Source organism: Cheilinus undulatus, linkage group 21 (assembly GCF_018320785.1).
Source record: "Cheilinus undulatus linkage group 21, ASM1832078v1, whole genome shotgun sequence".
Lineage (NCBI taxonomy): Eukaryota > Metazoa > Chordata > Actinopteri > Labriformes > Labridae > Cheilinus > Cheilinus undulatus.
The window spans coordinates 7413512-7436883 of NC_054885.1; the positions used below are offsets into that span (position 1 = coordinate 7413512).

General features: G+C 37.1%; 1 protein-coding gene across 1 annotated transcript; it reads right to left on the bottom strand.

Moving 5' to 3' along the window:
* Positions 1 to 138: 138 nt before the first annotated feature.
* On the bottom strand, positions 139 to 23372 carry gucy2ca (guanylate cyclase 2Ca). The gene is made up of 27 exons (XM_041778029.1): positions 22817 to 23372; positions 18663 to 18775; positions 17641 to 17708; positions 17337 to 17555; positions 17009 to 17127; positions 15245 to 15344; positions 15039 to 15150; positions 14820 to 14964; positions 13228 to 13313; positions 13038 to 13155; positions 12631 to 12712; positions 12283 to 12376; positions 11069 to 11131; positions 10883 to 10954; positions 9796 to 9900; positions 8176 to 8262; positions 7402 to 7534; positions 6857 to 6994; positions 6506 to 6594; positions 6316 to 6407; positions 6051 to 6209; positions 5670 to 5862; positions 2349 to 2523; positions 2054 to 2152; positions 1854 to 1948; positions 1673 to 1749; positions 139 to 622 (listed from the first exon to the last, which is right to left on the bottom strand). Exons 1-27 carry the CDS (start codon positions 23025 to 23027, stop codon positions 418 to 420), a joined length of 3249 nt encoding a protein of 1082 aa, XP_041633963.1. The 5' UTR covers positions 23028 to 23372; the 3' UTR covers positions 139 to 417.

Sequence of the window (23372 nt, forward strand, 5' to 3'; positions counted from 1 at the left end):
AAAAGCTATTTACATGGTAAATAATTTTATCAAACTTGATCAATCCACAAGCTTCATGCGGGCAGCATTAAAAAGAGAACAGCTCAAAGTAAAGTCAGAGGGATTATATTCAGCATCAAACCTCATTATCCTCAGATCATTTTGGAGTGAAGCGACTGTTTTGTTTCCTAATAAGTGTCAACGGAAGATTCATGAAGTAGATTTCTCTTCCCTAATTCGGCCTTGACTTTAGTTCATGTTCTGTGATAGAGAGAAGGAAGAATGAAGAACTGGGACCCTGCACTAGCCACATCACTGTTCCTCATGCCTGTTTGCTCCAACTCTGCTCCACTGGCACACTAACCCGCGGTTCTGATTGAACAGACCGTCCCCTACATCGTCCACCCCTCTGCAGAGCTCCTGTGTAGTTACAGGTGATCAAAGGTAGGTGCTGGGGTTGTCCGTTACAGCCAGGTGGAAGTACTCAGGTGCGCTGTCCCTTCCCTGAAGGCTGCTGTTGGTCTCTCTCCGACTGACTTTGGTGGACAGGGTCTTCTTGAAGAGCTCGTTCCCGTCTTCTCGCTTCTCCAGACTGGAAACAATCATCTCGGCTAGATTCTGCTGCAGCTGCTGGAAGTTCTCCCTGAAATGAGAAGGCAGGCATCACTTTAGATTATTGAAGCAAAATGCACTGATATTAAAGTGTGGAAAATTGCATTGTTGTGCTTCTTGGATCTGTGCAACAAGCTTAGTCAAGTACGTGACATATGTGTTAAAGCACAGGTGTCAAACTCAAGGCCCGGAGGCCAAATCCGGCCCTTGGAACAGTTAAATCCGGCCCGCAAGAGGATCTCATATTTCTGTTAAATGAGGACTGCAGATTTCCTCAAGTATAAAAATGTCAACTTATCCTTGTTAAGTCACAAAATCTGAAAAAGTAAGGAGTAAAAGAAGTCAGGGATGTGATAGAGGAAATTCATTTGTGTTTTAATTTCATATTTTCAATTTAGCATCTCACAATTAGGACTCAAATTTAGGATTTTGACTTTTAATTTCATACTTTGAGTATTTCAACTCATAATTTTGACTTCTCATATATTATTATTAGCTTTAAGATTTATAATTCTACATTTTAAGTCATATTTTGAGCTTTTTAACCACTTATTTTGTATTTTATCTCATATTTTTAACTCCAAACTTTGACATCATAATCCCATAGTTTGACCTTTTAGACTCACGATTTAAAATTTTGAATATATTTTTAACTTTTAATTTCATGACTACAAATTGAATTTCATATTTTGACCTTCTAAACTCATTATTTTGACTTCTTTCTAATATTTTAAATCGAAAATAAAATAAACAATAAAGAAGCATTATTTTTCAATTTCATGTTTTGACCTTTTTGAACCAATAAATTTACCTTTCTCTGATTGTAAGTCTTTAAACTTATCTTTTTAAAAGTCAAAATCATTTATAATCAGTGCTAAGTTTTTTTAATGTATATATTTTATAACCGGTGAAACAAGGTTGACAGTTTCTGGTTAAAAAGGTGACCCTGTTAGGCCCTCAGGTTAGTTCTGAATTCAGAATCTGTCCCCTGCTGTGATTGAGTTTGACACCCCTGTGATAAAACAGCTGTTTATTCTTTTTTGTTCATAATAGGAGAGTGTTTGGACTGTGTTTGACTCACGCTGTTGGAGGTGTTGGCAGGTTGTATTTCCCTCCTGTCACTCCTGTTAACCAGTAGGTCATCTCCTTGCCTTTACCCTGTAAGTATGCACAGAAACACCAAAAACGAGAGAGGTAATCAGTGTTAAAGAAGTTTGAATTTGACATGAGCTTCTGTGCAGATGAGCGAATAACCATCTAACCTTCAGGTACGTCTCTCCTCTTTTTTCATACTCAAAGTTGCCATCTGTCCTCTGGAGGATGCTGATTGTCGAGCCACTGGCGTGAATCCTTAGAGCTGGACACATGAAGACAGAAAGAGTCAAACTGTCAACTTTATCTCATCTGCAGGAATAAAGATAAGCCCTTTAACAATTGTATATGAGTGTGTGTTGTCTCTTACGCAGGCCTGTGGACTCCATACGGGATGCTGTGTTAACTGTATCTCCAAACAGACAGTAACGAGGCATTTTGTTCCCCACAACTCCTGCAGCACATGGACCTACAGGACACAAATATAAACACACTTTCTGTTATTTACATTGAATACACAGAACAATAGACAAAGGTTCTGCTATGAAAATGAGAAAAAAATGTAATAGAGTTTGGGTATGATTCAAAATTAAGTCAGAGCTTTAACTGGAGGTATTTAATCAAAATAAAATAGTAAATAACAATATATTTTGTATGTCTGTTACCTGAATGTACACCAATCCGGATCCACAGAGGGATACCTGGCAGGTGCTGCAGCTCAAAGGTCCCAACAAAGGACAGGATGTCCAGGGCCATGTGGGCAATGTCCACAGCATGTCTGTCACCGTTACGTTTAGGTAAACCTGATGCAACCATGTACGCATCTCCGATCGTCTCCACCTGGAGGGGAAATAGTAAAAGCAGCAGTTTTAATAATTGCACTTGCTATTATTTGCCTAAATTTTACAACTTTGATTTTGTAAATATGTTTATATGTTTTTATGAGTTTACACAGGGTCTGGTACTTTTATTTAACAAGATCGCCCTCTGCTGGGCCCCTGCAGAACTGAGCCAGCCTGCCTGTGTCATGTAGACTGTCTCCTTCATTCCCCTTAGTTACTGTTTTTATATTTTTATCTTTTCAGGAGAAACTGTTTCATTTTCAGCTGTTAGTGTGCACTTGTAAGGTTGTTTTATCTGTATAGATAAAAGAGGAATGCGAATCGTTGATTTAGATGAGTGATACTCACCACGCGGCTCTTGAGCCACATGTGGCTCTTTTGTAATGATTTGTGGCTCTTTTATGCCGAAATTTGAAAAGTTATTCCCCCAGAAATAAGGAAAACTTTGACCTCAGAAATAATCCATTGCAAGTCAAATTAATCAGTTTGTTTCCCACACTTATAGTTTGCTTTATTTGTCAATCCTAATTTTTTGTCTGTATATTTCCATTGCCCTTTTTTGCCACTTTATTTCAGATTTTAAACACTTTTTTATCCACATTCACTGCTTTAAGCCCACTTTTGCCATTTAATGCCACTTTTTACCCATTTTGACCGTTTTCCCCACCTTTTTTTCTGTTTTTTGCCCTTTTTATTCACTTGGCACTCATTTTTGCCATGTCTATGCCATTTTTCTGACCATTTTTGCCAACTTTAACTCATGTTTTTGTCACTTCTCAGCTATTTTGCCACTTTCTGCACATATTCTGCCACTTGTTCTGCCTATTTATGTCACTTTTCACCCAGCTTTTGCCATTTTATGCCTACTTTTCCTCTTTTGACCCATTTTTGCCTCTTTTTTGCTGCTCTTGGACCATTTTTTGCCACTCTCTGCAGCTTTTTGCCCATTTTTTCCCACCTTTTGCAGTTTTTAGCACATTTTAGTCAGTTTTCACTCATTTTCCTGCCATGTTTTTCCTGCTTTTTGACTGTTTTTGCCACCTGTAACTCATTATTTTGTCAGTTCTCACTCAATTGCCACTTTCTGCCTTTTTGCCACTGTCTTTCCATGTTTTTCACTTTTCAACCAGTGTTTACCACTTTTTTTGCAGTTTTTTCAGCATTTTTGCCACCTTAACCTATCTTAATTGCCACTTTAACCCATTTTTCCCACTTCTTACTACTTAGATTTGGCTCTTGCGAAGGTATTTTTCAACAATTTTGCTCTTTGGTTGAGCAGGGTTGAGAATCTCTGATTTAGATATTCATATCGGTGCTCTGTGATCTGTTGGTAGTGCCTTGAGGTTCCTGTAGGGGGAGCTCGCGCTCTGCTTCCTCACTCAACAGACAGATGAAGGCAACGGTCGTCTCGCGCTCAGTCATTTGAGTATTTCTTCATCCTTCTCTCGCAACAATTTTCTCCTTTTCAAGGTAAATACTCCACACAAAGTACCGTAATCTTGAGAAAACTCATCAGTAATAGTTTTTAATTTGTTGTTGTTTTGATTTTTCTCAGAAATATAGGTTTTTTACCGACTTACTGTCGAAAGAACATTTAGCTAATTCAGATAATTTAAGCTAGTGTCAGGAAACCGTATTAGCACTGCTTATTTACCTGTGTAACAACATGGCCACATACTAGTCATAGTTTCATAAGTGAAATTGTAAGATAAATATGTTAATTTTGTTCCTGGACAGGTTAAAGTGCAGCCATGATAATTTGGCAGGTAAAATACAATTAATAATTTATGTGTTGTGAAATAAAGAACACATAAACCGTATTTCATGTTCTAGTTATGCAAAGCACATGTGGTCCTAGTGAAGCTGTCTCTTGCACAGGGACAAGGCAGATTTTCCTAGTTTGTCTGAATCTTTTGATGATAGTTTGTACTGTAGACCAGTGGTTCTCAACTGGTGGGTCGGGGACCAAAAGGTGCTCAAGGTTTCAACTAATCTATATTCTAAACCCTGATGATAAAATTAGTTTCCCTGAGATAATGAGGAAATTCCTTGAGAAATTACCAAATGCTCTCAGAGGTAAATTGAGTAAAATAAAATGTATGCATGCATGCATTTCCCTCTGTAATGATTCTTTTTTAAACATGTTTGTTTTGCTCTTTGTCCATTAATGTTTTCTTCCATTGAGGGTCCAAAGGGTTACATTTTTCATCAAAAACACTTAATGATTGAATGATTTCAGAAATGTGGGTCACAATTGGTTGACAAGGAGGTGGCGGTGGGTCCTGGCTCTAGACCCGTTGAGAACCACTGCTGTAGACGGTGGGATATTCTGTATTCAAAACTTTATGTTGAGGAACAGTTTTGTAAAATTGTTCCACAATTTTTAGATGCAGTTTTTCACAGATTGATGAACACCTGCCCATTACTTCTGAGTGTCTCTGCATTTATACCCAGTCATGTTACTGACCCGTTGCCCATTAACCTAATTAGCTGCAAAATGCTCCTCCAGCTGTTCTTCATTAGTAACACTTACTTTCCAGCCTTTTGTTGCCCTATCCCTTCTTTTTTTGGGATGTGGTGCTACCATTGAATAAAAAAATTAGGTTGTTTTTCATTAAATGGTAAAATGTTTCAGTTTCAATGTCTGGCATGTTGTTTCCATTCTATTTTTTAAACATAATTTGGGTTGTGAGATCCCTGAATCATTACATTATGTTTTATATAGCCTAAGTTTTTATACATTTTACTTCTTATGAGAGGCCACATTAACAGCCATTACTCTGACTTATTTGAATTTATTGTCCAAATTGTTTCTTATATGATTTAATATTTGGAAAATGCATAAAAAGGCATAGAGTCACACCAACTTTTAATCATTTTTGAGAAATAGATATAAGTTTTTTTTGAAAAGCCGGTGTTGAAAGTTATTGCAAAAAAAAAGATGTAGTATTGGTGAAATCAGCAGGGCTTACAGGCTAATAATGTAGAAAATATGTGCTAACAAGGCAGAGACATTTAAAGGGGAAAATATGAGCTTCTCAGATAAGATGTCCACTAGATGTCACACTTTATCCTCAATCTCTCCTCCCTTTGGCATGTGTGTTTAAAGATATTATTGACCATCAAAAATGCTGCTCACTTTACCTTGTAGACATCATGGTGGTCTAGGATGTTGTCAAAGTTTTTGTAGATGTCGTTGAGCATGTCCACCACCTCCATGGGTGTGCTGTAGTGACAGAGCGTGGTGAAGCCCACAATGTCACTGAAGTAGATGGTAACCTCCTCAAAAAGCTCTGGTTTCACTTTTCCTGTCTCCTTCAGTGAACGCACCACAGGGCTGAAAAGACACAAGGATGGATTAAATTTTTTTTTTTCCTTTATATACCTCAGTCAGATAATCAGCACCATTAAAACAAATCAAGGGCTCAATCAAGCAAACTGAAAACTAACATAGTTGCATGCCTCCTGCACATACTTATTTGGTTCTCCTCTGTCAATTCCAGCCAATATGAAATAGATCCATACCCAGGGAGCAGCATGAAGTTGAGGCGGTCTGCTCTGTCCCTCTCAGCTTTGTACAGAGACGTCCTCTCCTCCACCAGACGCTCCAGAGTCCTTGAGTACATCTGCAGACGACGGATCAGGTTGTCCATGTACGTCTCACTGGCTTGATTGTGCAGATTACTATGTCACCGAGATATATATTAGATTATTATTCAGTCCAGTTAAATGCAATGATGCATGTAAGAAATGATTGAGAGTAAGTGGAAATTAATGTTAGATGTTGCACCTGAAAATCTTTCCCAGAGTTAACTCTATTTTCTTAAAATCTGGCCTCCGCTCCGGATCTTCATCCCAGCTGGTTTTTATCAGGGTATACAACTGTGTTTGCACAGAGGCACAAAGAGCGAAAGATGCAGTATTATTAGTAGCTTAATTGGTTTTTTCTTGACTTTCTGTTGACAGACAGTTGTGTTTACCTCAATCTCTTGCTCAGATGCACCATCAAAGTTAAGATCAGGTCTAAAGACGGACAAACCACTGGGATACTGCACCCTGTAGATCTTATCTGTGAGATCAGATGACATATGATGTTACAGTTGAGCAATCACCAATTTTACTGAGTCTTTATTAAGATAAGATCTCTGTTACTTTCATGATGATCAAAAAGCATGGAGATTTTTGAAGTGATACCTTATCTAAATTGCATAAATGTGTTGTCTTAATGGACTGTTGCCCAGATGGATGTGAAATATCTATGTAGTGAATATGTGAAACAATCTATCTGGCAAACCAAGTGAAATCTCAACAGTTAAATAACCCAGGTTTACCTATAGGATCAGAGCAGCACTGTTTATAAAAAGGACTCTTTCTCATCATGATCTCATGAGCGATGATAGCGTAACTGTAGACGTCTCCTTTTTGTGACACTCCATCTCTACGTAGATGCTCTGGGGCCGTCCACACGTCTGAAAGCAGAGGAAAAGATAAATCCATGATAATCTGTCTCAGGGTTAAGACAAGTGACTGATCAAGCTGAGCTAATAATTGCATTTTAATTGTTATCAGAATATAGTTAGTCCTTATATACAAATAAAAAAGACTTGCTCAAGGTTTTTGTCTGTTAAATAGGAGTCTGGTTTCACTCCAGGTTTAAGCCTGTTCATCATGAGTCAGGTTCTGCTGGAGGTATCTGCCTACTTCTGATGAGCCTGTTTTTTTTTAACATGAATCTGAATAGGATTGATATCGATATTGCCTAAAATTGATACAAAAATATCTGCATACCAGATGTTGGCAAAAATCCAATATCATGCATGCCTATTTCCTAACATGCAGACCTAGTTGTTTGAAGTTGATAGAAAGTAAGCCTGACCTCTTCCCGGCCTCAGGATTGTGTGACAGCCAAAGTCTGTGATCTTCACCACCATGCGGTTATCAACAACACAGTTGGTGGACTTGAGGCGTCCGTGGACGTTAATGTTACTGGAGTGGAGATACGACATGCCCTAGGGAAGATAGAAAAACAGGATGGTAATCAATGTTCCATGTTCTTTTGGACACACAATATAAAATAATGAATTACTATCCTTTTAACAACATACTAAATACAATAAACCAGGCCTGACATTTGGGAAAATAGTGCTTGAATAAATAACTGATGCAGTGACAGTAGAGGTGACATTTACATTTATTTATCATACTTTTTAACAATCCAATATCTTCTGCTTTGGCAATCATCAATATTTTAAAGTACATGAGCTTTAAAAAATTTGATCTTCAGTGAGCCAAGGAGAAAAGCCAAAAAACCAAAGAGTGAGAAGGAGGGATTATTGTCTAAATCTCACAAATATATTATTAAGCAATGTTTGGAAAAGTGAGTGAAACTGGTAAGGATTGTTTTTAGCCAGTTCCAGAGTTCCAAGTTTCCAAGTGTTGCTAATATATTTGTGTAATTTAGACCTGCAATTTTTGGTGACCGGCAACAATTATTAATTACTCAGTGTTGGGTGTTTAGGACTTATATTTTACTTGCTTTATTTGATTTTTACTAAAATCCTACTGAGCTTTAAAATTGTGATATCAGACATCCCTACAGGCCTCTACAAGAAACTGATAAATAAACACAAGGAAAGTAAATAATAGATACCTTTGCAATGTCGTACATGACAGATATTTTAAACTCCATGTCCATGAAGGTCTCATCTGGGTAAGAGATCCTGTCGTTCAAAATGTACTAGAAAACACAAGTAACACAAATAAATGTCATATTATATCTCTTCAAATACTCTTCTACTATAAATTTATTACTCTATAATCTAATCTATATGAATGTGTTTTATTATTCGTTTCCACGCTCTATTGGCGCCCTTTAAACCGTGTTCCTGCCACATAAGCTGAGCAGAGAAAGGAGGTCACTGAGCTCGATCATAAACTACATTTCTGACTGTTCTTTAACATGAAGTGACTTCAGGGCAGTGACACAGGCCGTAAGTCAAGTTTAATAGAAATAGATAAACAATAAAAGGGCTTTTGCAGAGGAATGCAGGGAAACATGATTTACAGTGTTGCGGTGTTAATTTTGTCGACTGAAACTATGACTAAAAATGTTTGTCGACAGCCTTTTTTTCCGTGACAAAAACTAGACTAAGACTAACAAAAATAGATCTGTGATGACTAAAACTGACAAAAAGTAAGTTTAGTTTTCATCAAAATGACTAAACCTAGACTAAAATGTAATGGAGTTTTCGTCAGACTTTCAAAATCCATGATATTTCTCCACTGTGGGTAAATCTGTCAAAAAACAATGCATCTGTGTTTATTCTGTCTCTCAGCTGTAGAAAACAGGGACCCCAGGTTTGGCAGAGTGCAGAGAACACACCACCATGATCTGGTATCAAATTTAGGCAAGAAAATAAATGCTTGGGCTAAAAGTAAAGACTAAAATGTGAGGACTTTTTATGGACTAAAACTAGACTAAAATGTTTTGAGTTTTTGTCAACTAAAACTAGACTTCAACTAAAAAGGATAGAAATGACTAAAATTTGACTAAAACTAAAATGCATTTCATTTAAAGACTAAAACTAAGACTAAATTTAAAAATAGCTGCCAAAATTAACACTGCAGTGTTGGTGGAAATAGCTTTAAAATCCATGGTATAGGAATCTATGCTAAAATAAAACTGCATAGAGATCAGGATAAGACAGGGATAAGCGATAAAATTAGGAATGCACAGTATTGAGTTTAGGATATCAATCATGCCAATATTTCCAAACTCATTTAGCCAGTACCAACTTATGTACATCTTTTTTATTGTAAAGAACTCCTTGTCTGTTCCATAGTAGAATTAACCTTTGCTTTTTGTGACATTCGGTTTATTCAGCCATAAATATCTTCTTTTTCATTTATGGACATTCAGTAATGAAAAACTAAAAATAATTTCTTTGGACTACATGTACATTATGCTTATATACTGTATATGCTAAATATATTTTTGGTTATAATAATAAAACCAGCATTTACGCGCAATTTTGGAATTAACATACATCAATAACTCCGGGGATAAACCCCAAAATTAGCCCAACATACCCAGGCTTTCTCTTGGTATGCAGGCTTAACAAAGCCTAAAGCTGCAGTTTGCAAAAATTGGCGTGTCGGGTATCTGAAAATTTTATACCGTGCATCCCCTGAAATTCTGTTGTACTGCTGCAGTGTTTGGTTCTTATCATGGGCTGTATGTGATAGTGGAAGTGAAATACTTAGATCTTACCCTGAGCGATCCTCTCTGACAGAGCTCAAACACCCCAAAAACAGCGTACTCAAACTTCACTGTGCCATAGAACTTAGTCAGGTTGTAATAATCCATACGCAGCAGCTGAAATAGAAAGACACGAGGCATCACAATTATGAAAGCATATATTACATATATATATGTTTTTAAATTTAGAGAGAAAGAAAAGTTAAAACTACTGCCTGGAGGTTAGACTGTATGTTTTCGTGAGGTATACTGAATAGTAAAAGATCAGTGGAGGGTCAAGAAGAAGGGCTGGGGTGGTTTCTGTTAAGCAAGGGAAGAATATGAGGCCCGAAGACCCTGACCTCCAAAATCTTATCACTTCCTCTTTGAGTCACAGTGGACATTTGAATAAAGTTTGTCGAAAATTTTGGAAGGGTCCTCTGATGTTGTTTTGACAAGCCAGGGATGTTGACCTTTTACCTTTAACCACCAAAATCTTTCCAGCTCATTCTTGATTCATAGTGGACATTAGCGCAAATCTGAAGAAAAACCCTTGAAAGGTTTTTCAGTTATTACATTTACAAGATAGGAATGAACATGGGGCCCAGGGGCCTTGCCCTTTTACCTTTGATTTCCAAGATTTATTAGTTTATCTCAGGCCAGAGTGGATTTTTACACAAAGTAAAAAAAAAAAAAAAAAAAATCCCTAGAAGAGTTGTTCAGATACTGGCTGTACGGATTTAGGTATATATAGATGGACAGAGGGACAACCCTGAATGTAATGCTTCTGGCCTTGGCAATCACCAGAGTGAAACATAAAGATTTATTGTTGGGCCTTTTCATGCCTTTATTAGATAGAGGAAGGACAGTGGATAGACTTGGAAACAGGGAAGAGAGTGGGGAGAGAGATGTGGTAAAGGGCCACAGGCCAGATTTGAACCTGGGCTGCTTGTGCACATGGGTAGCGCCTTAAACCACTCGACCATCTGTGTGCCGAAGTTTTATCCTATACTAAGTGTTGCAAAGAAAAGCTTGATATTACTTGCCCAGGCATTAAACATGATTAGCCCAAAAAGGGGATTTTTGTAGACACTACTAAAAAAAATGTGGCATGTCTTACAGTGTTGAGCTCAATCCTCTGCTCCTCTGTGAAGTCTCCATCGCTGTGCTTCAGCTCTTTTAAGATCACAGGCTGGAAATGCAGAGACAATAACAAACAGACTGAGTTAGCAAAATAGTACGATGGTATGAAGTATTTCAACTGTTGAACAACTTGTTACTTGTGGTTGCTGGTTAATATTTCTACCTTCTTGTCATAGCGTCCTCGGTGACTGAAGTATGTGCTGTCCTTCCTCTTATCATCATCGATCTGTTTCATATAAACACAACACTGTTATCAGATTTTACCTCCTTATCTTATCAGGATGTGATCTCATTACATTTAAAGAGCATATTATGTAAAAGTCAGCTTTCTTGAACAAAGGTTAGACAAGTATCACGTTTACATACATTCACTGCACACCAGATAAAGCTTTATAGTTAGCTCTGTTTCCCTTTTATATATCTTTTAACCACAGACAACACCAAGTTCTTAGCTGATTTGGCTGTATTTTTATTGAATAATTGAACAACAGATTTTCTCTTTTTGTGTTGTCTCATGAAACTGCAGCCTGTGGCAACGTGAGAAAGTTCAACACTACCTACAGTATTGATTTATGTCACAACTTTGTCAAATACGTTTGAAAATATATAACTTACAGAAGGTTTAACCAGTTACAAATTAACATTGGGATGATAGTGTGCCGTATCTGCATTTAAAAAATAATGAACAGTTCAAGAAGAGTTTTGTAAATAACCTCACAACAGTGACTGGTAAATATCTTGAAGGAAGGAGAGACTAGAGGGCACTATTTAACCGTATGTGTATCTTTAGGGATGCCCTGATCAGGGTTTTGGCTGCTGATATGGATGAAAAATATCTGTCAGCTGAAGCAGTTAACAGGATGGTCTCTGAACAGAAACGTGTTTACGTTATAAAGTAGATGGATTGGCCAGATTTCATGTCTGTCATCAGGCAAATCCATCTTGCAAAGCTACAGTCTGAAACGATTGTGCCAGATCTTAATGTGTACCTGACCAATCAGCTTCATTTGAATAAGGTGGTGGCTAGGGGTGGGGTTTAGTTGCACTGGAAGCCATTAACAATGACTGCCACTACTGCAGTGTTTAGCTTGGATCTTGTTATGGTATAGAGGCAGTTTTATCAGAGCTTAAAGTAAAGTGTCACACTAAAGCTTCTTTTGGCAGAGAATATGTTTTTATACTTCTCCCAACTGGTCTCAGAGTGAATTTTATCCACCAACATGGCTCACAGTTGCCTACTACCTCATTTTACCTTGTCGCTTTGAATGGGAGGTTTCCCAGATATAATGCAATGGATATATGAAAAAGTCTGTCTGGCTTGTCAGGTTATGTTTATGTTGCATAGAGAAAATAGTTTGACACAACAGATGTGGTCACCTTCAGAGAGACGGCCTTCTCGTCCAGTGGACTGATCATGTGTGAGTCGATGTGAGCCCACTTTTTCTGCATCTGACGCTCTTTCCTGTTCTGCCTGATAACAAAAAAATGGAGTGCATACAAACACAATGAGAACAGATATCTGTAGGAGTGCATCCAGTCACATGACAGCTTTATACGCCCCGACCAAAACATTGTCACAAGCTAGGTCCTCTGTTTTTTTTCTTATTGAACTAAAATTAGAGCAAACAAAATTCTAAAAAATGTCCATCCTCATTAGAGCTGTTTTCTAATTGTTTAAATAAATGTAAAGGAGGATGATTAAGCTGTAAAATGAGCCCTTGTTACCTGTAGAAAATGAGAGCGATGACTGTCACCACCACGACGCTGAGACTCAGGACAATCACGATCACATCATGTGTGTTTAATACTGGAACGACACACAGATACTATCACAACAGACTTTACAGGACTACTGTTGATATTTATGTTAATTTAACTTCATTTAAAATATGTAGAAAAATTAAATTAGTCTTAGTGGCATCAGCTGTTGGGTTACTAATGGTAGCTGCTGAAGCCAATCCTTGCCAGCTGCCAGGCACTCTTAATATCTACGATTAAGAATATTTGTGCCATCACCAGGTCAACTACATAAAATGAATGAATGAAATATGGTACAGAGGATAAAGCAGAACATCTATCCTTTCCTTTTTAGAATTATTTTGGAGCTGTGCATGTGTTTCTGTGAGAGTTACCGTTGGTACTTTTTGGCACATCTTGAGGCAGGCGTCCTCCCTCCCAGGGCAGAGCAGGGTTTGGATGGGTTTTGACAGTTTTATTTTTGGATGTGTCGAACTCTAACAGAATTTCATACTGCAGACAGAGATGGAGTCTTTAAACACACATTCACCTTTGACCCAACACTCAAATGGATCAGAGATTCACCTTTCCAGAGTCTTTGGAGGTGTAAATCATAGAGAAGTTGGCGTCTCTGTCTCCATGCTCATCCAGCACATAGTGTCCTCCCATTCCTGCTCACAGAAAACACCCAACATTCATTCATTCACTCTTAAAATCAATGAAGCATTGAGAGCATGCCTTCATTTTCAGTTTTTCATAATTCCTTTAAATGTAATACCTGTTCAGTTCTTTTTCATTAAAATAAGTGAAAAAAAACAGAATTCTAGTGATTCTCAGTAGTGCTTGTTTTAATGATGCTACAGTCTCTTTGGTATTGTTTGCATCAAATCATACAAAAAAAAACTGCAGTGATATTATAACCCAAAGAGAGAGAACACTGTTACAGCTACACAAAAATGTCAGCAGTGTTAGTAAAAGTGGATAGAACTGAGGATTAAGGCCTCCTCACCAGCTCTCTTTCTTTCTGATTTGCACAACAGAATTAACCTTGCATAGCAGATGGGTTTGCCCGTTTCCGTGTTTCTCACTGGCAAATCCGTCTTGCAAAGCTTCCATCTGAACCGTTTGGGCCCGGTTTGAAAGTGACAGAACCAATCAGTGTCGAGGGCAGTACTTTCGATGCAGCAGAGTCATGACTTGTGCAAGCAGCGAATAGAGGTGGAAGACATTAGCACAGATGCTGCTAAAGCATAAGTTGTGTCAGAACTTGACGACGTTTCTTCGTTAAAAGAAGAACAAAAACCAGCACTGAGTTGTTTTCTTTTCAGAAAAGGCAAAAGTCGTGTACTGACATGTCTACAGTCGCCATGGTTCGTGTTATGCAACTCTTTATGGAGGTTACTCGTTGGTAGTGACGCACCTCGGTTTGGAGCCATGACGTCACGTGTTTTGTTGCTCTGATTTGCCCATAAAGATGTGACAGACAGAAAGTTTATCCAATCACCCTCCAAGTTTTTTTTTCAAAGTCTCGGCCCTTTCCCAAACACAGAATGGAATGTGTGAAACAAATCCATTTGGCGTGCCCAGGTTAATCCATATATCCATTATTTTGATTATCAAAGCAGAAGCAGAAAATAAAAGAAATGGTTTCTTGCGAGTTCCATCCACTTTCCCGACGTTGCCAATGCATTTGTACAATTTAGACGATGCTCTCTCTCTTTCTGTTTGAATTGCATTAAACTTTGTCAACATTAACACTTAATTAAGGTTATGATCCGAATAAATTCATGTCGTGACATATTCAGGTTGTCAGTATTTTCTATTCTTTATAATACCCATGTTTTTCTAATAATGATAAAATTCCTGTTATTCTAATGAAAGAAAAATTGGTTCCAGCCAGTATTAATCACTCTTATATATGTTGCAGATGTATTTGTGCAGTTAGATAGTTTTAAAGAGTTTCCCTACTGTTTTTCATAACTGAAAACATGAAATTATTCAAGTTGGGGTTCATTCTTATGATTGAATTTTTACTGGTGTCATATTAAAGTTTCATATTCCATTGCAGAGATTTACATGACTGTGTTGTGTTCATTGTTGAGTTTGCTTTATTTTTTGCATCTTATTTCTGTCTCCTTTTGTGCTGTCAACATGTCATTGTCTGGGCTCATACACACCTTCAAAGTAGATGTTTCCAAAAGGGTTGTCATTTAAAGGAACAGTCTTGGATTCCTCGTTACTTAGCTGACTTAGCATCTTCTCTCGGAGGACTTTTCCAAACAGCAGAGCACCGTCATGATACCCAGCCACATAGTCATTAATCTGAACATTAAATACAAATATTAACATAAAGAGTCATGGTACTCTGTTTGGTATTTAAGTGATTTTTGTCTCACCGTTTGATTGTATGTGGAGTTTTCTCCGTAGGTGTAGTTCCTCTGAGGCAGAGTGATCACCACCACATTCTCCATCTCCTTAATGGACGATGTGTTGGTATAGTATTCAGGACTGCAGGATGGTTAAACAGTCACATTATTTTACAGTTTTGAAGTGTCACAGGAACTGTTCATGGATAGATTGGTAAAATGTTAAACAGACTTACTTGTAAACATCAAGGAGCACAAATACAATCTCATCGTCGATCTTCTTACCCAAGTTCTTTATTGAAATGATTTCACTGACGCCCCCACATAGGATGATAACTGGAAATATATGACTTGGCTTTAACAGACAGCAAAGCAATTGAGTTCTAAATTAGGAGCAACCATTTTTAGAATTTTCACAATGCCAGAGTTTTAAACGTTGATATGATTCTAGCAAAGTTAGATGGGATCAATACCTGTTTGATGAAAAATTTAAATTCTTAATTAGGCCATGGTAGGTCTTATAGAGTCCAGCACATTGTTCAAATTTTTGGTTAATACAGTATGAAGCAGTGTTAATTTTGGCAGCTATTTTTAATTTTAGTCTTAGTCTTAGTCTTTAAATGAAATGCATTTTAGTTTTAGTCACACTTCAGTCATTTCTATCCTTTTTAATTTTAGTTTAGTTTTAGTCCACAAAAAGTCCTCACATTTGTCTTTACTCTTAGTCCAAGCATTTTTTTCTCTTGCCTAAATCTGGTACCAAATCATGGTAGTGTGTTCTATGCACTTTGCCAAACCTGGGGTCCCTGCTTTCCACAGCTGAGAGGAAGAATAGCTACAGCTGCTTTGTTTTTTTGACAGATTTACCCATAGTGGAGATATGTCACAGATTTTGAATGTTCGACGAAAACTACATTACATTTTGGTCTTGTTTTACTCATCTTGACGAAAACTAAACTTAATTTTTTTCAGTTTAGTCGTTACAGATCTCTTTTTGTTAGTTTTAGTCTAGTTTTTGTCATGAAAAAAGGCTGTTGACGAAAATTTTTAGTCATAGTTTTAGTTGAAGAAATAAACACTGGTATGCAGGAGTTTACTTGCAAGAATGACCCATTATAGGGCGACTAGGACTTCCGTTTTTGTTTCTCTGTTATCAAACAAGATACCTGGGGGTGCACCGATTGCAATTTTCTGGCTGATCACTGACCTTTAAAAAGCCTGACCTGCCGATTCAGATTTTGGCCAATACCTTTTTTTTTTTTTTTTTTTTATAACTGACAGCATACACCTTGAATGTTCCAATCTAATTTTATTGAAAAACATTGAACAATACCCGTGAAACAATACAAACTTGTTGTTTTAACTGCACATGAAGTAGGTCTCTCAAATATGAATGAAAAATTTGAGCATTGCTGCCCAAACTACTAAATTAGAAAGTGAGAAAGTGACAGGACCAATCAACGATGAGGGGCAGTACTTTCAGGCGCGGCAGAGTCATGACGTAAGCAGGCAGCAACAAGAGACTCGTGCAATTATGGTGGAAGAGCTTAGCGTGGATGCTGCTAAAGCATAAGTTTTATCAGAACTTGACGACATTTCTTTGTTGAAAGAAGAACAAAGAATAGCAGTGAGTTGTTTTCTTTTCAAAAACGACAAAATGTCGTGTACCGACATGTCTACAGTCGCCATGGTTTGCGTTATTCCTCGGTAGCTGCACACGCACAGTCATGCACGGACACGCATGGTCGTGAGATGTGAAAGATGTGACAGACAGAACTTTAATCCAATCACACTCCGATTTTTTTTTTCAAATCATCTGCCCTTTCCCAAATGCTTAGAATTGAAGGTTTTCCAGATGGATGTGTGAAACAAATCCATCTGGCATGTCAGGTTAAATTAGAATCATATTGAAGTTTAAATTATGATATCAAGACAAACCTTACAACAAAGTCACATAAGAGAAATACTTAGTAAAAACTTTAACAGATAAATCTACCCACTGTTGCTGTGTCTTTTCTCTGAGTCAAATGCTTCCTTAAGCTCCTCTTCTCCTCGAAGCATCTCTCTGTTTGTTTTCAAGTTAAAGTTGTGAGAGGGTGCCTCCAAGGCATTAATGTACCTGTTCAAAACAAGAGATTAAACATGAACATGGTTTAGTCCTAATAAGAACATAGTGCACAAATTAGACCCAGTTAAAATAATACTAATATTAGAAGAGAGTGTAGAATGAAACTCCACTATGTCTGTCTGTTTAATGCTAAGAAGAATAGGAATAATGACATAGAAGCAACAACAACAAGACACTTAAAATACATCATCAGACGTTACCAGAAGCAGTCCTCGGGTTCATTTTTGCCGTTTTTGTAGACATAGACTTGCTCCCACTCATCTTTAAATGCTAACTCTTCCTTTAAAAAGTTGATCATTAAGTCAACAATCTTGCGTGCAGGGGGCAGGATTCGGGTCAGTTTAGATTTAAAGTCGCAGGAAAGTCCAAAGCTCCCAGCAGAGATTATGGGAATACTCAGACGGAGGCCAACTTTTTCACTGAGGGTCAGAACACACCGTAAACAATCAGTAATCAAACAGATGTCTTACTGTTTTTAAATAACAGAATCATAGTTATACTCACTCGACTAACTGGTAGGTGGCGTAAGTACAGGAAGGGCCCAGCATGACACATCCAATTTCACCTTTAGTCTGCACATGGTCACAGGACAGCAGTTATCATTGCATACTTAAGAATTTTAACCAAACACCCAAGGTTACAAAAAATACACTATATGGACAAAAGTATTTGACCACACCTGATAATTATTGAATTCTGCTGTTTCAATTAGACCTGTTACCACAGGTGTATAAAATCAAGCACCTAGCCATGCCGTCTCCATTTGCAAACATTCGTGATACAAAATGGGTCGTTCTGAAGATTCCGGTGACCTCAAGCATGATACTGTGTTAGCAGTGTTGTAAAAATAAACCGATATACCAATATTAACCAATCTAAACTTTATAGGTCTGAGTGCATCGGTCCATGGAGCCCTGAATCGCTAAAAATGTAGCATGAGTCGGTCTTTGGACTGGTTTTAATGTTCAAGATTGGTTCACTGAGGCTCTGCCGCATGTAATCATTGCCCTTTCCTCCATGCTTTGTCTCAGCATCTCTAATGTTGCACAACCCGCAGTGACCTTTAACCTTTAACAAGAGTTACAGAAGCTGAAGGTGCTCGCTAGGTAGCTGGATGTGTTTCACAGATCATCGCTGAAACATCTGACAGTTACAGTTCTTCACCTCAGAAATCAAGTCATGTGGACTTAATATGAAGAAAGGATAACTTTAGAAATGTCTGGTTGTCTGTTCGCTTTGGAGAAAAGCAATTCAGTACAACAGCAGCACATAAATCTCCAAGTGATCTCCAGGGAATTCATTCAAAAACAGAAACAAAGAACTGTCAGATACAGAGAGAGTGGAGATAACAATATTTTAGCAACATGTAGTCTAAATATTCACATTAAAAGTGCCCGTAAATAAATTTTAATTCTTTGTATCTAATTACTGTTAAAAGAAATGAGAAAGGACAGACGTCAGAGGCAAAACTACATGAGAAGTGCCTAGAGATATTGTAGAAATGTCTAGTCTTTAAGCACACCTACATAAAGCGACTTGAGGATGGTCACTCCCTCACAGCTGCTGCTCCCACAGCCCTGCCGGTTGTACAGGTTGGTGCTGAAGCCGTTGTAGTTAGCAGTCAAAGTGAAATTTAAACCTGGATTTATGGAAAGAAGATAAGAGGTATTAATGCTACACCAATGATTCTCTGTGACCTACAAAGATAAGATTATGTAGAGTTTGATGTCTGTACGGAGGAAATAAAATGATTAGAAGAAAAAAACAATCCTTACATTACATAAATTTAATTACATAAATGACTAGTAGCTGGAATAATGTGCTGTTAGTCTAATCATGGGATTTAACTGGTGTATCAAACACTCAATATTTTAATCACGGTTTATTGCTGAATTTCAATAACTATTCATAGTTGTTTGAATGATTAACATTGGATTATTATGCATTTCAAACAAAAAAAATTAAGCCTATATTTGAAACGTGGAGAACTTCTTTCCAATCCAATAATTTCAGAATCAAATCAAGTCAGAGAGATTCATCCAATGACACTGTATTATTTAAATGAGTGCTGTACTACAGTGTGGTCTGAGACCATGACTTAATGCTAAAAGACAGCTTCAAAGTGCTTATTCCATGAAGTACAGTTTAACACTGTTATACACTGATAAATATGCAGGAGTGCATGTACAATATGCCTTACAGCTGAAAGGGATTTGGGTTAAGTTGCTCTCTGTGTTAGTAACCCAGTTGATGTCAACAATAAGGCTACAGATTTTTTCTCAGAGAACTATTTTTTTTGTTATTCTTTCACTTTGTAATTAATGCTGTCTTAAAGGGGACATATTTTACCCTTTTAAGACAAAGTTTAGAACCTGGGGGCTAACTCCCCTCATGACATCATGAGGGGACAATCTGAGAACGGCTTGTTTCAGCACACATTTTCTGGAGGTGGGGGCGATGGATTTTTCTGATTCTTGTGGGAATTGTGGACTGGCCAGGGGCACATATTTTAGTCAGAAAAAATTGAAAAGTGATTTTGTATATGTCCCCATTAAGGTAAGGGTACTTCACTTCCCTTTTTGATTAAAAAAGTAATATTTTGATCAGAAAAAACATAAAAATTTCTGATATGGATAGAAAACGAAATCAAAATAGCTCAAGTTATAGCTGAAAAGTGGATTGGATATCAGAATGTGGACTCTTTTTTATTTGAGGTGTCTGCAGTGTTGATTTTGATATTTTGAATTAGGTCTTAGTCTTAATAATTAAATTGAAATGCTGTATATTTTAGTCATATTTGAGTCATATTTAGTCTTTTAAAAATTGTAGTCTTTACTGTTAGACACAACTTTTATTTTCTTTGAACTTATTTTATTATCCATATTGTAAAATAGAAATAAATTTTAAACACTCAATGAAGTAACAGTAGTTTAATTGCTTTACAATTTACCACAGAAAATACCTTGCATGTTATGCCCCCCCATCTCTGCCTGTGTTTTAACGGATTATGTACACAGTGGGGAAATACGAATTATGTCTGCCAGCATTCTAGCACTAACATTCAAATCTTGTTTTAGTCCCCTCAACGAAAACTAAACTTAGTTTTCATCTGTTTTCACCAAAGATTGTTTTTTTTTAGATCGTCTTAGTCTAGTCTTCTTCATCAAGAAAAGTCAGTCTACAAACATTTTTAGATGTAGTCTTAGTTGACTCAATTAACACTGGCTGTCTGAGTTTTAAAGTGAAATATGATATTCAAAAGAGCATTAGTGTCCTTATTTAACATCATAGTGTGAGTAGGAAGACGCTACAGTGAGTAGAAAACAGCTGCTGTCCCCCTAATTATTATACGCTTCAATGGACAATAAAAGCATGCAGTCAATGCCGTTGATAAAAATTTAATGAGACAATTTTGGATCACAGAATTTAAAGACTTGTAGCCCTTGTTTTTGTGAATGGAATGCTGTAACTTTATCATCATTTAGGGGTAGACCGATTATCGGCCTGGTTGATGATTGATGCTGATATTTGGCATTTAGTATAATTGGTATCTGCATTTTATTTTATAGATAATTGGCCAAAATCAAGTAATTCAAAGGTGTGCTACTTTGGCTCCAATGCAAGGTATGTCTTCCCCTCTGGCTTTGTTCTCACTCTCTACAGTCTGGCCTAATGTCCTGCCCACAACACTATCTGACCAGCCAATCAACACTGAGGCATGGGTGGAACTGACACAGGAAGTGTACAGCATCACTCTCCATTTCTTGCTGCTACTGTATTGCTCTGTGCTGTTTCTCATGTTGACAGAGCTACTGCTACAAAAGTAGGTTTAGTTTTCATCAAGATGACAAAAACTAGACTAAAATGTAATGTAGCTTTTGTCTGACATTCAGAATCCATGATTTTTCTCCACTGTGGGTAAATCTGTCAAAAAACAATGCATCTGTATCTCCTCTGCCTCTCAGGTGTAGAAAGCAGGGACCCTAAGTTTAGCAGAGAGCATGGAACACACTACCATGATTTGGTACCAGATTTAGGCAAGAAAATAAATGCTTGGACCAAAATAAAGACTAAAGTGTGAGGACTTTTTATGGACTAAAACTAGACTAAAATGTTTTTGAGTTTTTGTTGACTAAAACTAGACTAAAACTAAAAAGGGTAGAAATTACTAAAATGTGACTAAAACTAAAATGCATTTCATCTAAAGACTAAGACTAAAATTAAAAATAGCTGCCAAATTTAACACTGGTCATGCCCCAGGGAATGGTTATTTTTACACTTTTAGCATCTTTTTTAAAAGTCAAATCATTTATCAGCATATTATTTCATTTCACTTTATGTTGATGATTATACGTCTCAATCAAACCATCTGATTAAAGCAAGTTTAATGTGATGGATGATTGTCAACATGTTTATGCTTTTTTATACCACGTTATAAAATGATACAATCTCAATCATTTTTATAACTGACAGTGCAATAGCTTTAAAAACACTGTAGCTCTATGGTTATGTTTTTAACTTAAAGCTTCCACAGGATAGCCCTGGAGATGCATCCAAATTTGCAAGATGAAAAATTCTGAAACTCTGTAGTCCTTTTTGGACTACATTTAATGAAAAAAATGTAGGGATGCACAGTATTATCAACATGACATCAGTATAGGCAGATAATAGCTTAAAAAGTGCACTACCAGTATCAGCAAATCTAAATTTTGCTGATATTTACCATCATTAATTTGGCTATAAGAACCCACCTATATCAGCTGTAAATATTGGCTATATGAACAAATAAGTTCCTAGAGTTTAAGGCTGGACCAACAGACCTACATCAGCTGAAGTCTTTTTCTTCATTCATCATCATTTCTTGCACATTAAAGTCTGTTTTAGGGACTGAAACTTTAAACTTTGAATTGTGTTAAATTAAGGACTGTTTTTTTATACAGGGCTGCACTACATTTGAATATCAGTGTTGATATCGCCATCAGCTTTAACTAATTTGTAAATATCAGATATTGGCAAAATTTAATATCGTGCATCCCTAAAAATGTGGTTATTCATATGAAAATAGAGAGAAGAGTTTGTTACTCTGCGTTTACCATAATACCCAAAATGTGCATGGGACAAAGTTCATGTTCCATGTTTTTTTTTTGTCCACCTAGAGGTTTCCAAATGCCAATATGTTTTGCATTTTAAAGACGATACAGTCTCAGTTATTTTCATTATACGCTAACAACATTTTGGACAGCATCCAGTGAGTTACAGTCACATTATTGTGAAATTTACACATTGTGCAGGAGTTACCGGCAGTTTCTTGTAACTAAAAACAGGAGATTACCCAATATTTGGGTGTATTTGACCTCTGCCTCATTTTATTTAAAATTATGCTTTTAAATCTTTTCCCCTTAGGAATTGTTTTCTGCTCAACAGCACCCAGGAACAAAAGTTTGACTTACTTGTTCTCTGTTTTAGCGGTTTTCCAGAAGCTTCTATTATTTGGTTTTATTCTTTGACAAAAACGACATTTCTTTCTTCATTCTGCCTTAAAACTACTTGATATTTCAGCTTGTATGTATTTTTAAGCTGATTCTTTACTGGCTGCTGCAGAACATGTTTTATAGAGTATACAGTATAAAACAGTATAAAAACCTTTGAGGTCTGCTGGTCTTTGTGTTTTAATTCCTACCATGTTTTTCGTTCTCCAGTTTGTCTGCTCTGATGGCTTCCTCCACGGCTTGCTGAACAAACGGTCGACTCCACGCATACGTGCTGTCCTCCAGCAGCACCACGTTCATTGTGAAGTTCGGCTTCTTCTCCACACAGTCGTCCAGCATATTCTTGGCGACCACCGCCGTCATCAACACTCCCAGGTATGATAGTCTGACACAGCTGTACATGTTGGTCCTTTAGATAGTCCTCTGTCCCTCAGGTTTGTGAGTTTATTCCACACTTACTACATGTCAAAAACAATAACTGTATTAAAAAAAGGCTGAAGACAGGATTTTACGTTAATTCTCAGGAGCAGATCCTCTTCACAGTTGTCACAAAGGTAAACACAGAAGCAGACGGGCCTCTTTAGAGACCCAGGCAAAGGTGAGACCCAGTATCCAGCAAGATAAGAAAAAAATAAATTCTTCTTTCTTAAATTGTCCAAAAAATCCCAGTCTATTTGAAATAAATACTTAAGTGCGGGTTAAAGTAAGGAAACACAAATCTCTCCTCCAGTGAAAGGCTGAGATCAA

What these genes read in the sequence shown, in the direction of transcription:
- gucy2ca (XM_041778029.1), bottom strand. Translation starts at nt 23,027, where the DNA reads ATGTACAGCTGTGTCAGACTATCATACCTGGGAGTGTTGATGACGGCG. An exon ending in ACTGGAGAACGAAAAACATG is followed by an intron (nt 18,776 to 22,816) that starts GTAGGAATTAAA and finishes CCATAAATCCAG; the next exon opens with GTTTAAATTTCACTTTGACT. An exon ending in TCATGTACGACATTGCAAAG is followed by an intron (nt 7,535 to 8,175) that starts GTATCTATTATT and finishes TATCTTCCCTAG; the next exon opens with GGCATGTCGTATCTCCACTC.